Consider the following 16069-nt stretch of genomic DNA (forward strand, 5'->3'; position numbering starts at 1 on the left):
GTACCTGTCTTTGGAAAATACCACTGTTTGCCTGGGAACCAAGAAAGCAAAAAGGAACTGCTCTAATTATAGACTAGATTGGAGAGTAATATTAAAAAGAACGAGTGGAAAATGCAAAGCTTTCAACATGTATTAAAAGCCCACCATGTGCCAGCCATTTTTATATTTTAGCACAGTAGGCAACTGACTACTATAGAGTAAATTAAATATAAAGACTTATATATCCCAAATTCACCATAAACGTGTATTTTAGTGAAGTTTATTGAATGATATATTTGAATTTAAAAGGCAAAGATATATCACAATAGCCAAATGTAAAAACTAAGCACTATTTCATTGCATCTTCACAAGAATTCAAGTCAGTTCTTTAAAAAAAAAAAGTAATAAGCATTTACATACCAGGCATCATGCTAGACACGGAACATATAAAAGATGAATTTATTAAAAATTAAAGAAAATGGTCCTTGTTTTCAAAAATCTTATACTCTATAATAGACCCTTTGCAATCATCCCCCTTTTACATAGAAAGACACTGCTCAGAAGGGTTAAAATGATCTGTGTAGGTCCAAGCTATTAAATAGCTGAGAAGAGATGTGAACTCAAACCCACCTCACTCCAAAACCCTTTCTTTTTTCTCTACAGCAAGCTGGTAGTGCTTCTGGGTGTAAAAACTGGGAAAAAATATCAACTGACTTCAAATAACAAACACAGAGCTCCTGCTCTCTGTTTAATATTTTAGGACTGTTTCATGTTCGTTGAGAACCTGAAAAGGGGAAGTGTAAATTCTAGACTAAATCTTGGGTTACAAAACTCAAATAAATTGAGTGAGCATAACACAGACGCACTGTAAGAATCACTCATGCTGTAAACAGTTGAACATTTAAAAACAAGTATTGCACAGACTGCAGATGGGTGGGCCTCTACCAGAAAAATGGAGGGGAATGTTAACTGCAGTAGTTCCCAGTCTTTGGAGCTGAAATTCCTCTCCTTTATATCTTGTAGGTGGGTAGTTGTAATAGAAACCCAGTTAGGGTCCAATAGCTGCCCTCAATACCTGCTTTGTCACAAACCCACTTATTAGGTGCATTCTATAGTAAGAAAAGTACGCTTATAAAACTTTCTACTCTTTACCTAATAAGTGACAAGATATTAAAGATACTGTGCTTTATAAAGAGAGGATACTCTTCATAGTGAGATGTATTGAATGTATGCAGCTATATGCCATTTTACTATACGTTGGATCCAAAAGTATGCATTTATGAGATGGCTAAGGTTTGAGAGCGTAGCATGGATCCACTTGATCACCCCAAAACCATTAGCCTAGATTTGTTAAATTATGCTTTGCCCAAACTGAATTCACCAGGGATAAATGATCCTCCCCACCCCACCCCCTCCACACACAGGTTTCCAGGACCAACAATCACCAGCTGCCCAGATACCAAAATATTATGCTTCCAAAATCTCTTGATGTCAATTTCACACGTAGAGCAATCAAGCTGCCCTATGTGTGCCACTCTAACAAGAGCACCGTTGTTGTTGTTTTTTAAATAAATAATTTTGAAAAAAATGTTAAGGAAATGACTAAGATCTTAAGAAATGAATTTAATGAGTATACAAAACTTCATCAACATCATATTCTAAAATTATTTATTAAGAACTCAATATGTACTCTTAAAAATATACAATATAAAAGGGAACAAGGATCATCAAATATAATACATATTTAAAAATACAAAAATTAAATGTTTAAAAATACAAAAATGAAAAAGTATACGTACTTAGATGTTATAATATTATTATATGAAGATATCTGAGTAATACATAATGAAAAATGGATTCATAGAATCCCATGAAAAATATTTAAAAGCAGAATGAACTAAAGTTAGTTCTCTATCAAACTTTTCCCAACTACATTTTTATAGGCCTTATCATAAAAGAAAATCTGCTGACATTTTAAAGTGTAAAAACAAGGTCATAAGCAGTAGTTCTTAGAATAACTTGATTGAACTCTACAAAATTACACATACAATTTTCTTTTGAGCTCTAAAATTTGCTCTGTTATGCAAAAGATCTCCAGAACTTTTTCATCTTGAAAAACTGAAACTGCTATTTCATCTCAAGTGAGCACCAAGACATTTTAAAACATTATGGGTCAGTGTACCAGAAAGCAAAATATATTCAAATCAAAGCCCACCATGAGGACATAATTTGGACAGAGACTACAAGTATTACTGAAAATAGGTTATTTATTTATTTATTTATTTATTTTAAAAAATAATTTCCTTTAAGGCCAGAAATAACATCTTATTCATGTTTATGTCCACAATACATAGCTATAAGAAGCACTCAATAAACGTCGTTGATAGCATCAAAGGAAACTGTTTAAATATACAGTTTCATAATGTAATTCAACTTCTTCTTACCTAGTCAATAAGTTGGTTCTCTAAGAACCACTACCACGGATACTCTGTTAGCTTACGTTTGTACTTATTTTTAAAAACTTTTTTTTTAATGTGCTACTAATTCAGGTTTCAAAATTCCCATGACTATGCTCACAAAGTAATTTGTTCACATGAATGGTATATAAAAATGAGCTTTCTACTTACCATATAGTTGCCATAGGCATGATCAAACATTTCCAGTACTTGATTCCTAATTTTAAAAGAGCAGAAATAGAAAAAAGTATATTCTATTTATTGTTTTCCAAAAAGTAAATGTTCCTTCATAAAAATATACCAACAAAAAACAAACAAAAAACATTTACTTGGAAGAGGACATAAGCAGAGTCAGGAAATACACCCGTGTTATTCGACAAGCTTTCATGAACCACACAGAGAGGGGCCAAAGTGTTAGTATTCCTTCCTAACAACCCATGTAAAATTCATCTTATAATTTTTCCAAAGAAAACTGATGAATGATACATGCCATGCAGAGAAGGAAATGTGTTGCTGAAAAACAATTACCTCTTAACAAAATTATCTAACATTTATCTTGAAAGGGGGAACATTGTTGGAGAACCCCCAAAAGAAATACTATTACTTACACTATATAGTCTACCAACAGAGAGGCATGGTGTATATATTGCTATGAAATAACAATACTCTATCAAGCCTCTGCCTCACCCCTTAAACTGAATAAAATCATTATGCATAGTTTAATACATATTTATTAATATGTTTGTCATGTTTTCATGAAGATAGATTTGATGATTTTATGGTGTACTCTTAGCTCTTTTTTTAAAAAAACTGTCAAAAGTCAAATAAACAATATTCACCTCTAAAATGAGAAAACTAATCCTCAAAAAGAGATTTGTGTGTTTGGGCTGTTTCTCAAAATCCCCAAATTGATTGTTAAATGGAGATTTCTGATCCCCACACCAGATTTACTAAATTAAAATCTGCAAGGTTGGGACCAAGGAATCAGTCTGTCAATTAAATGCTCTCAAGTTTGGGGTATTGGGAGCTACAGGAAAAACTATGAAAGTTAATATTATGGCTAAAATCTCAATAATTAGCAAGGGAAAAATAGTTTAGTAATCTTTTATTAACTCTTAATATTATTTCTAAGTTCCTAATTTTAAAAAAATGGCTGGGTGTAATTTTATTTTGCTTCTTGCTATATTGCACTTGCCAGTTTAAAATTTGTAATCATGGATGGATGAAATAATGGTAATAATAAAGCTAGCAGACAGAAACAGGCTAATTTCCAGATCCTGGCTACAATGACCAGCAAAATCAAGTACATTCAAACTAGTGAACTGAATAAAGTAAGTCCTGACAACTTTTTAAATTAATCATTTAAAAACACCTGACTACTAAAAACAAGATCTTATCACTTTGCTAAAACATTAAATCCTTGTGTTTATATGTATCAAGTTATCTCAGAATCCTTCTAGACATTCATTATATGCAGGTGATAGGGTCTCTCAAATTAGCTAATAAACCAAATAAATAAGAAATTAAAATTTCCCTTTCAAGCAATGATATCAATAAATGGAATATGGGAATTCTTTTTCCTTCCCCTGAAATAAAATTAATATAAGATTATTGCCAAGTAGTAGAAATTCCTGTGTCAATGTTAGTGCCTACCCATGTGTATGACAGATAACACAAGCTTTAACTCATTAATCCAACTTTGCAAGCATTCAATTTTCAAGAATATGAATTATGAATGCATACAAGGACATTCTTTTCCAATCCTTACATTTATACAGCACATGATCAGCAAATTCCACAACACAGACTTCAAAGTGGAGCTTTTTGATGTCCAGTTAAGTCTCTCTCTGTCTCTCATACTTTAACACATAAGTCTTAACAAAATCATATTTAAATACAGATGGTAGGATAATTACTGTATTAAACAAAAAATATTTCTTTAAATTTTTATATCTATTCAACAAATTGAATTAAAATGTGTTGGAAATCAAATTCACAGTTTAAAAATTATGTCTTTTCATTTCAAAATAATTTCTACAAGTCAGCTTTTTCTAGTTAATTCACATTGCCTGCCAATATGCTACAGATATTGTTTTATACTTCTTTTAATGAAAATGTGATATTAACAACTGCTGCAACATTTAAAACACAAAAGCAAAAAACATCTTATTCCAGAAAGACTAGGTGAAATATTCCAAAAACTATACATTATAAGCGACTGAGTAATTGCTTACTATTTGGGACAATTCCAGTCTTTATCATTAGTTTGGTTTGGGAGGAGAGGAAAAGAGGTAGGGCATTCTGCTTATCATAAATCATATTTGAGCTTAAAAACAAATCTCATGAGTCAAGCTAAACCTCATGAGTCAAGAGTTCATCTTCCTGAAAATTTCCATAGGGTAAAGCAGTCAAGTAATTGTGTACTTGAGGTTTATAGCTCTGGACTCATTCTACACTTACTCCAGAATAAGGAAATCTAAATCAACAGGCCTAATTACTGTAACTTACTTGCATAAATGTTCTCAAAATTTGATGTGAATTGGTTGGACTTTTCCAGTTAAGAATTAACATTGGTGAAAAATGACTATTTTTCAATTAGAAGTTTTTAATAAAAAAGGGAGAATGGGGAGTGGTGGTCAAATAAGATGCTTGAAGCTTCTTTTTCTAAGTCTTCGGAAGTGCAGGATAGTGGAGAGAGCATGGGCTCTGAGGCCATACAGACCTGGGTTTGAATACTGGCTCCACTATCTGTAGCTTAGTGACTTTGAACAAATCAACCTTGAGTCTCAGTTTCCAAATCTGCAAAATGGGAATCACATCCACCTCTTTAAGAAACAGGGAGGATCATAAAGATAGCACGTAAAGTGCCTGGGACAGAGTAGGATTTTTCAGTAAAACAGTTATCGATGATACATTCAATTCATAAAGAAAAAATTTAAGGTACTTATTAATTTACTGGTAATTTCTTTTTCATAGCTGATATTTTCTCTTTTTTCCCATCACGCTCTTTCATTGCTATTTTATTTAAAAATACAAGACTCTTGCCCTAGCCAGTATGACTCAGTGGATAGAGCATCTGCCTGTGGACTGAAGGGTCCTGGGTTCCATTCCCGTCAAGGGCACATGCCCAGGTTCTGGGCTCAATCCCCGGTAGGGGGCGTGCATGAGGCAGCCGATCAATGGTCCTCTCTCATCATTGATGTTTCTCTCTCTCCCTTTCCCTTCCTTTCTGAAATTAATAAAAATATATTTTAAAAAATAAAAATACAAGACTCTTGCCCAGCCAGTGTGGCGCAGTTGGTTGAGCTTCTCCCCATTCACCAAAAGGACACCAGGGGTGTAGGCTCCATCCTCGGTAGGGGGCCTGCAGGAAGCAGCCCATGGATGTTTCTCTATCTCTCTCCCTTTCCCTTCCTCTCTCTCTAAAATATCAATAAAAACATACTTAAAAAAAACCCACAAGACTCTTGCAACAACATAAACAATAAGAAAGTATATAAAATAAAACCTAATGGTTTCACCTCACCTTCTAAGCCCAAAGGGTAATAAGCTTCCCATGTTTTTCTGAGCTTAGACAACTTCTTTTCTTTAAAAAAATAACACAACAACATGGGATGGTACTATACCTATTTTTCTACAACTTGCTTTAAAAAAAAAAAAAATCTTGGGAATACATACATCCTGGATAGCCTTCCCATGATCTATACCTCCTCCTTAATGTCTGAATATTATTCCATAGTACGGATGCTCCAAGGAACAATTTTGTAAAATGCACACGTTTGCACAATTATCTCAACGTTGACAGATCTTTTGCTTCTGCGGGATAGATTCCTGGAGGTGGGATCAATGAATCGGGGCGCATACGATTTAAATCCCAGGAGCGACAGCAACGTCGCTCCCATCAAGGTTCATTCCTCACACCTTGGCGAGCCAGGGCTCTCTCCATATGTTGCGCATTTGCTCACCTAACGATAAAAAGCAGCTGCCTCCTTGCTTCAAGGTGCACCTCTCCCACTGATGAGGTTGAGCTCCTTTTCATGGTTACTGACCTTTTGCGTGAAATTAACTCTCCAAGCCCTTTGCCCATTTCCTATTGTTCTTGGCTCTTTTTGTTGTTGTTGTTGTTCCTTATTCATCTGTGGGACCTAAAGTGTATTAGGAACACTGACTCCGAACTAAATGCTGATCATTAGAGTACCTGATCATTTTATGCCACTTTCAAGACTGATCAAACGAATCTGAGTGAAGTGAACGGGTATTACTTCATCGGGGCTTTTGAAAACACCATCGAATGAGTGTCCTCTTATGAAAATGGGGCGCAAGAAATGGTGAAACGGGTGAAGTTCACGTTCCAACGGGCGGCACCTTTCGCGGTAACAGGTGTAAACATTACTTCCTTAACTCCTGGGAGATCGGCCACGTCTCCGCGGCCAGCGGGAGCGCACCCGTGCGCGGCGCCTAATACCATCTTCCAGGAAAAGCCACCGCAGGACTCTCCCCGCGCGGCGACGCGGGCCACGGACACGGCAGCCGCGCTGACCCACCGCGCGGGCCTCCCGGAGCCGGCACTGTCCCCGACGGCCCCCGGAGGTCACCAGGCGGGCGGCGGCCCCCACCTTCCCGGAACCTGTCCACCCCGCTAGGGCTCCCGCCAGGCCGCAGACGTCCCATCGCGGCCGGAGAGGCCGCTGCACGCCGGGTCGCAATGACAGGCACCTGGCCCGGGGTCAGCCCCACGAGGAAACCCACCCACCTGCCAAGCACCCTTACCCGAGCTTCTGTTTCTCCTCCCTGGTCATGGGCGCGGCCCCCGCCGTCCACATGGACGTGGCCGTCACCAGGCAGAGCGCGGCCGTCGTCGCCACCAGGCTCCATGGCGCTCGCTGGGGGGCCGGGGACCCACAGCCCCGGTCGCCTCCGGCTTCGCTCATGGCCCCGCGGTTCCGCGCACGCGCAGCGGCTACGCCCGGGCCGTGGGACACATTGCGGGACGCGCGTGGCCAGGGGGCTGCGAGCCGTGCCGAGGGCGGGATGCGGAGTCCAGCGAGCGGCCGCCGTCGCCGAGCTGTTTCGCGAAGCCGCCGAGCCGGTCCCCGGCGCCAGCGCTGCCACCGCTGCCACCGCCCTCCGCCCTCCGCCCTCAGCAGCCTGAGCGCCTCCCCCAGCTTTCCGGTGTCGTAGTCTAGGAAACCACCTCCCCCGGCGCTACTTCCGGGTAGGGCTCCAGACGTCGAGCCCCAGGACCAATGGGGACCGGCGCGGAGAGGGGCTGGCTCCGAGGATAGGAGACAGCATTGGCCCGGAGAAGTGAGACGTGGACAAAAGGCGGGACTAAGGAGCGAATCTGTCGCTTGGGCCCGCCTCCGACCCGTGAACTTGCGACCTGAAGACTACCGGTCCCAGCGTGCACTGCTTCCTCCCCGGCGGTCCCGCAACCCGACTCCACCTGCGGTGTTTCCACTCCGGGTGGGCGCGGGGCACCCTGGGACTTGTAGTCCTCGGAGGGTCCCGGGCGGTTCCTCGGGTCCCGCTTTCGCGGCTCCCAGTGGCCAGCCGTCCGTCGGTGGAGCCAGCCCTTCCTCCTGGCAGCTGGCCAGCTCTTTAGCCCTCTTGCCGCGAATGACGTTTCCCTGAAGGCCGGCAGAATGAGGCTCACATGTCCCTCGCTCGGTGCCACACTCTTTAGGGAACCGTGCTGGCTGGAGTAATCCTCTGTCCTCAGGGAGGTTGCAAAATACTAACAGCAATAATGACTTGAGCCTTCGAAAGCACCAGTATGCTGCGAGTTTTACTGGCACTCTCTCATGCACTCTTCCCAACCAATTTGCAAGAGAAAACTCAGGCTAGAGAAGTTAGTTAGGGAACAAGCCCTTGTCACACTGCTGGGTTAGGTAAGAGTCCAACCACCCTTATGACTCTGGAACCCCTTGCATGTAACCACTGCCTAATACCAGGAGCGTGAAGGAGAGCACCTGAGGCCTCAGACTTGATTAACAACAGTTATCTAAAAAGCTCACTGTAAGGAGAATGGTGTGAGTTGCAGACAAAGTTTAATGCAGGAGGTTGGAACTTGCAATTTATTTTTGATGACGTTGTCCCAGGTTAACCACGGGTAAAGTGAGGCTAGGGTTCCTTTTGAAAAACCACATTGTTATTCTTGTGTGATAATTCTAGTGGGTAGGTGCAGCGGTTAGGAGCTTGGATGTGATCGCCAAGGCCACAGGAAACGGCTTACTCATCCCCCTCGGCAGCATTCAGCTCTCTGACGTTAAGGTTTCCTTTCTGTCTTTTTATTTTTTCTCGTTATACTCTATTTCATGGTGATTTCTTCCACTCAGATGAATTCAACCATTTCCCTGTGGCTGATTTCTCAGTCAATAGCTGCCTGATCTCACTGATCTCAAGACACACATTTCCAGCTACCTAGTAGAAATTCCCTTTTGGCTGGCCCAAGGGACAAATGTCAGATGTTCACTGGTTCAAATTAATGCATCAGCATCATCTTCAATCCATCCCCTCCTTCATGGTTCGTGCCCAATCAGTTGCCAAATTATATAGGTTCTCCTTCTGCTATCACTATCTTTCTTTCTACTCCTACTTCTGCTCAGTTCCAGGCTCCATTACCTCTTTCCTGAACCATTGCAATGCCCTCCTGAATTACTTTCCTGCCAACCTACTTTTCTGTACATTGCTACCAGAGTTGGCATTCAAGGACATCTGTAAACCCTCTGAACACTTCGTCTCCCTGCTACCCTGCCCTGCCCTCAAAGCCTACATGATAAATAACCAGATTCTCATGAACTTCCTATGTTATATACTCTCTCTGTCTTTGCTCTTACTATCCCCTCATGTATCCCACCATCTTTGCCTGTAGAACCCTCACCACCCAAGAAGTCTCAGATTCCATCTGAGACCCTCCCCAAACCTTCTGATCATTATATGTTATCCTCTCCCCTCTTCTTCCATTGCGTTCTGTGTTTTATTATTGTGCCTTTCACAGTCAGACATGTCCACTATATTCTGACTGCTCAGAGGATATTGACGTCAGTTTATTTATATGTGTGTTCAAAACCTCAGGACTATGCCTCTCCTGTTACAGATGCTCAAAAACTGTTGGATATACTTGTTTCCTTATTCCTTCGGTTTCCTTATCTAGAAAGTAGGAGTACTATACAGTGGGGCCTTGACTTACGAGTGTCCCGACTAACGAGTTTTTTGAGATACCAGCTGTCTCTCCGTGGATTTTTTGCTTTGAGTCGACAGAGTAATTTGAGTTAACGAGCTCCTTAACGAGCTCGGTCTCGGAACGAATTAAACTCCTAAGTCCAAGGCCCCACTGTAGTCCTTTTATCTACTTACATGGAGGCTGTGAAAATACATGAGGTCACTTCTGAACAATATTTGATTTTATCCTTTTTATGGACCTGCAACCCTATATTCGCCCCATCCTGGATCCGCTTTGGCAGCTTTAAGGATGAAGTTAGCTAAATAAATAATACCTGTGGATTGTTCTTGGCCCTGGCACAGAGAACACGGTGAGTTAAAGGTCAACACCCATCGCCCAGTATTTGAAAACTAAGAACAAAGAAAACAGAAAAATAGTCAGTGACCTTCAGTACTGACTTTTAATGTGTAGAATTCTCTGGGTTATTTTTCCTTCCTCGGCTTATTTGTTTGTTTTCAAATGAACTCTGCACTTTAAAAGTGTATAATGAGAGCCTAAAATATGTTCTTTGTTAACTTGCTAAATAATAAGCACCTTTTTCTTTCTGGCTGAAATTCAATTTCTAGCCAAAATTGAGTCCAATTTGGAGCCTAAAAAGCATTGGAACTTTTATCATATCCCAGGTGGAGCCCTTGGAAGTGAAAGAAAAATATGTTCACACATGTCCTTTTCAAAAGGGAACCCATTTTAACCCTTTAATGGAAATAACAGAATGTCTCAGTTAATTGGCAGTTTATGGACACTGGGGAAAATTTACATTCATCATTTTAAAACCCACACATGTTATTTTAGTGACGAAAATGACATAGGAGTTAAACAGGAGAGAACTTGGCCTATTGTACTGGGGGGAGAAACACTAGTGGGAAGCATACAAGAGAAGAAGGGTTTTTAAAGAATATGGACAAGATTTTGGATGTGTAACGCCCATTCAAAGTGACAAGAAATAAGACTCCCTTTAACCAGTTAAGGGTTTGTTTGCACAGCCTTGTGACTTATGTAAATAGGTGTGCTCACCTGGTGTTCTATTTACTTGCCGGGATGGATCAGGAGTTAGGGAAAGGGAGGAGTCCTGGTTAGGCTCTCATGGCTCAGATATAGTCCCAGGAGGCTGGGACCCGCTGTGTGACACTGGCTGGACAGCAGCAGTTGTCCCTAAATGACTTGAATTATTTAATATGACGGATCTAAATACTCCTAAAACTCTAGTGTGGCATTTGGGAGTGGTGCTTTTGGCATTCTTCAAATCACTGTTCCCATTCTCTGGTAGTGAGTGTGTGGCATTCACAGAACACTTTTCTTCTTGAGAACCCAATCTTGCAAACACTAACAAGCACAGTACGCACTCTACGTTCACAACCAGAGACTTTAAGACCCGGGAAAGAGTGCTTCACAGAAAAGGTACTCAGGGAGTGTTGTGGACTGACTCCATGCTGGGCTGTCCGCCTGACTTCTCCACATTCCAAGAAAGAGCCTAGGAAATGTGGATGATTTATTGCCCCCAATGACGTTTCCGGGGCTTTTTCTACCTGTCAATCAAGATGTAAGAAAGACAGTGGTTGTCAACCTTGGCTGCACATTAGAATCACCTGGGAATCTTTTTAAAAATCCTGATTTCTGGGCCTCATCCTCCGGAAATTCTGTTTCTTTGTTACTAATGTTGTGGCCCCACCCATAACGAAGAAACAGAATTTCCGGAGGATGAGGCCCAGAAATCAGGATTTTAAAAAGATTCCCAGGTGATTCTAATGTGCAGCCAAGGTTGAGAATCACTGATGAACGATCTTCAAAATCACTTCAACCTCAGACTCTTTTTTTTTTTTTTCAAATATATCTTATTGATTTTTTTACAGAGAGGAAGGGAGAGGGATAGAGTTAGAAACATCGATCAGCCGCCTCCCGCACACCCCCCCCACCGGGGACGTGCCCGCAACCAAGGTACATGCCCCTGACTGGAATCGAACCCGGGACCCCTCAGTCTGCAGGCAGACACTCCATCCACTGAGCCAAACCGGTCAGGGCCAGCCTCAGACTCTTATTCCACTTCCCTCAGTGACTCCGGCACCAGCTCTCACAGGCAGGTCGTATTTAATGGTAAGCTCGTACAGGTGGTTGAGTGTCTCACTTAGCAGCCATGTATTTTATGTATCAGGAGAAAAAGGGCAAGTCCATGGCTCGTCACAAGCTAGTGCCTACATCCCCATTTGCACTACCACCATAGTTTTTACTTGACATTTCAGTTGGGACACACAGGTTTTCAGGCAGCATCATTCAACATCATTCCGCACAGGTCGCACAGTTAGTGTAGGTGGCCAAGAACAATGGCTCTGAGCCAGTTCTGCTACTTATTAGCTACATTATCTTAAGCAAATTACTAAATGTCTTTGTGCCTTCGTTCTCTCATTTGTAAACAGGAATAAGAATACAGTGAGCCCTCCATATCTGTGGGTTCCGCATCCGGGATTCAACCAACCACGGGTAGAAAAGATTCCCCTGAAAAGCTTACATTGTTGTTAATGTGCTGTCAAGATGATAAGATGATGTGTGTAAAATATCTAGCACGATTTGAAAGAGCTCAATGAAGAGTAGCTATTGATACTCTCATTATTATGGGGTAGACAGTTACGGCTGAGATTAAGATTCTTGGGTGAAGGCAGCTCTTGCACAGCCCCCAGCGCCTGGATTTCACATGCGGCCCTGAATCTTCTTTATAACTTGAGCCGTTTATTGGATGGTGACGCCACTCACCAAAGTAGAAACCACAGGATGAAGAGCAGTTGGGGAGAGGAAGCTATATGATAAGTTCAGCTGGGACATGGTGAGTTTGAGTTTAAGGTTCATGTTTGACATCTAAGTGAAGGAATACAATAAGCAACTGGATATATCTGAGGAGAGAGAGAGAGAGAGAGAGAGAGAGAGAGAGAGAGAGAGAGAGATTCTGGGTAGGAGGTAGTTAAAAGTCATGGAACAGTAGCTCTTAACCTGAGGGATAAGGACCCAGAGGGGGTCACTAGTTGCTTCAGGATGTTCATGTAATCCTAAAATAGCATGCAACAAGCCCCCGCCCCACCCCCAGAGTGTATTTCATTATAACCTCCAAGGGGTTCGTGACTCCAAAAAGTCTAATAATGAAGGGTGAAAAGAGAAGGTTCAGGAAGGAACACGGGGGATCTCCAACTTTTAAGAAGTGGAAGAATATCAAAGGAAAGAAGATCAGAAAGTTTGGAAGCAAACCAGAGAAAAGAGTCACAGAAATCAAAGGAAGAGCAAGTGTCAGGAGGGAGTGGCCAATAGTATCCCAGGCTGCAGGAAGTTCAAATGAGATAAGGACACAAAGGTCTTTATTTTATTTGCAAATTCCCTCATGGTGGGTCCTGTAGGCAGTGAATACTCAGCAAATGTTGCCAGGATCATGAATCCAGTAAACAATTTGAGAGGAGTTGAAGTATAAATGATACGGCAATAGAAGGATTCATTAGATTTGCTTTTACATTAAAGCATGAAACATTAAATTAGCACCAATGAGGCCACTTTATAAAGTCTGTTAAGTGGTGAACTACGTCAGTCTCCCAGGTAACTGGAGCTAACTTCATACACAATAAAGTAGACTGCCACTTCCATGAAGTAGTCAAAAAGATAATGTCTCTGCGAAGTTCAGTACCCCTCCTTCTGCTATATTATAATGCCTGGAAAACCAATTATTCTGGAAGCATGAAAATGTCCACTGGGTTGTGTTATCTGAGAGGTGGGCCGCATTAGATGGCTAAAATGTTTGCAGAAAAACCATTAACCCCACTGCTATCATGGATTGTTAGCTCAGTGGTTCTCAACCTTCTGGCCCTTTAAATACAGTTCCTGCCGAAACCGGTTTGCCTCAATGGATAGAGCGTTGGCTTGCGGACTGAGGGGTCCCAGGTTCGATTCCGGTCAAGGGCGTGTGCCTGGGTTGCGGGCACATCCTCAATGGGAGATGTGCAGGAGGCAGCTGATCGATGTTTCTCTCTCATCAATGTTTCTGACTCTCTATCTCTCTCCCTTCCTCTCTGTAAAAAATCAATAAAATATAAAAAATAAAAAATAAAAAATAAATAAATACAGTTCCTCATGTTGTGACCCAACCATAAAATTATTTTTGTTGCTACTTCATAACTGTAATGTTGCTACTGTTATGAATCGTAATGTAAATATCTGATATGCAGGATGGTCTTAGGTGACCCCTGTGAAAGGGTCGTTTGACCGCCAAAGGGGTCGCGACCCACAGGTTGAGAACCGCTGTGTTAGCTTGCTATTAACATAATGATTTGTTGTTTGAAACCTTTTTAAGTTTACAAAGGTTTCATAAACACTGTATTGTATCGTTTAATGCTAACAATCCCCCTAAGCAAGTAGTCATATAAGCCTTCCTGCTAACTTAAAAACTGAAGTTCCTACATCTTTTAAAGAGATAGTCAAAAAGTTTAAACACAGTACAAATGACAGTGATGATAATGCCAAACCCTTTTATTAGTTATGGTATGAGCCCAGGTGCTACAAGAAAGAAATCCCAAATATAATAATTTATACAAGAAAGAAAGTTGTTTCTCTCCCAGATAATATTCAGAAACAGTGGGTGTTTCAGGGCTGGTAGGCAATTCTATTCCACAAAGTCATCCAGGAACCCAGGTTGCTATGCTGTCCACTGGTCGGCATCACTATCGTAGAAGCTGCTTCACCAGCATCACATAAACCTTTCAGCTAGTCTGGAAGGGAGAGAGAAGAGGGCAAGCAGTTTCCTTTATAAAGGATGTGACCAGCCCTAGCCGGTTTGACTCAGTGGATAGGATTGAAGGGTCCCAGGTTTGATTCTGGTCAAGGGTACATGCCTGGGTTGTGGGCTCGATCCTCAGTAGGGGCCATGCAGAAGGCAGCCAATCAATGATTCTCATCATTGATGTTTCTCTCTCTCTCTCCCTTTCCCTTCCTCTCTAAAATCAATATATATATATATATATATATATATATATATATATATATATATATATATTAAAGGATGTGACCAGGAAGGTCCACACATCCCATCCAATGCTCACTTCTCATTGGAAAGGAGTTAATCAATTGGTCACACTTAGCTACAAGGAAGGCTGAGATTTTCAGCCTCTAACTGGGCAGACACATGCCCAGTTCAAACCCAGGAGATTCTATAACTAGAAAGGAGCAGAGGATAGCAAATATTCGGAGACACTTGGCATTCTATGCCAAAGTCTTGCTTTGGTGTTTTTATAATCATGGTTATATATACTTAACAGTGAAGACGCAAATGTGACTTTTATGTATGTTCCTGGATTCCTATAGGGTGTCCCAAAATTCACACAAGAAGTAATTTTGATAGAAAACACAGGTTTATAATTAAAAATTGTAAATTTTTTATTGATTCATAAAGTTTACAGTATAGGGTTATGTATGGAATAGCACATCGGGTAAATGGCCTCCACGGCTTTGCTGGCACATATGCAAAGCCGTGGTCTTCATTGTCCCTGCTCCTGGGCCATAATTGGTACTTGGTAATGCTTATCAAATTGAAGGGATTGAAATCAAAGGGCAACAGATATTAGAATCTGATTCTTTTAAAGAGATAGTCAAAAAGTTTGAACACAGTACAAATGATAGTGACGATAATGCCAAGCCCTTTTATTTTGGGACACACTAAAAAATTGGTTAACTGTGAAAAATCTGTCCCATTTTACTTTTAATTTTGCTTATCATGTATAGTTTATCTATCAAATCCCTAAGTACTATCAACAAATAATAGGATCGCCTTAGAGAGGTGTTTTTAAAAAATCCTTTTTGTCTGAGCCTTGAGTAAATTTTACAGTTGCAGAGGTTTTGCCAGCTTATCTTTAGGACTTTCCTTTCCCTTTCTCCTCTGTATAAGATGCATGGGAATAATGCGTTACTGGAAATACTGCCAGGCAACTTCCCTTGAGAGTATTTACCTCTCCTGTTGATAAAAGACACAGCTAGTAAACAGTAAAGGCTGTAACACTAGTAATTGCAGTCGCTCCTGGAATTTAAAAAAAATTAAATATGATTAAAAGTACACAGGGTTGTTATTTACCGGTCCACTTTTGGACAGGTGGAGTCTTTTAGAAGTTTTAAAAACAAACTTAATGGTTTGCCAAGTTATTCAACTTACTTAATATTAGGTTTTGGTGAGAAAGCAGGGAAATTAAGAGACAGGTCACCCAAGGAAGTGTGACGGTATACTAGTCAAACACAAGTGGTTCTGCCTGACCTATATCGCTCAGTGGTTAGGTGTCAGCCCGTGCACCAGGAGGTCACAGTGTGATTCCCAGTTGGGGCATCAGTCTCTGTTTTAATTAAGTAGAACAAAGTTATTGCTTTTATGATAATGGTTATATAACTAAGAATGAAA

General features: G+C 41.0%; 1 protein-coding gene across 1 annotated transcript in view; it reads right to left on the minus strand.

The window, feature by feature from the left end:
* The window catches only part of EDEM3 (ER degradation enhancing alpha-mannosidase like protein 3), a 61127-nt gene extending 53535 nt beyond the window's left edge, over window positions 1–7592 (minus strand). Inside the window, exons 1-2 of the mRNA XM_081113219.1 lie at window positions 7206–7592; window positions 2607–2652 (exon numbers count right to left, since the gene is read on the minus strand). Of these exons, the coding sequence (XP_080969345.1) occupies window positions 2607–2652; window positions 7206–7366 (207 nt within the window). The 5' untranslated portion in view covers window positions 7367–7592. The remainder of the gene's footprint in view (window positions 1–2606; window positions 2653–7205) is intronic.
* Window positions 7593–16069: the final 8477 nt, after the last annotated feature.

Source organism: Myotis nattereri, assembly GCF_964212035.1.
Source record: "Myotis nattereri genome assembly, chromosome: 18".
NCBI classification, from domain to species: domain Eukaryota; kingdom Metazoa; phylum Chordata; class Mammalia; order Chiroptera; family Vespertilionidae; genus Myotis; species Myotis nattereri.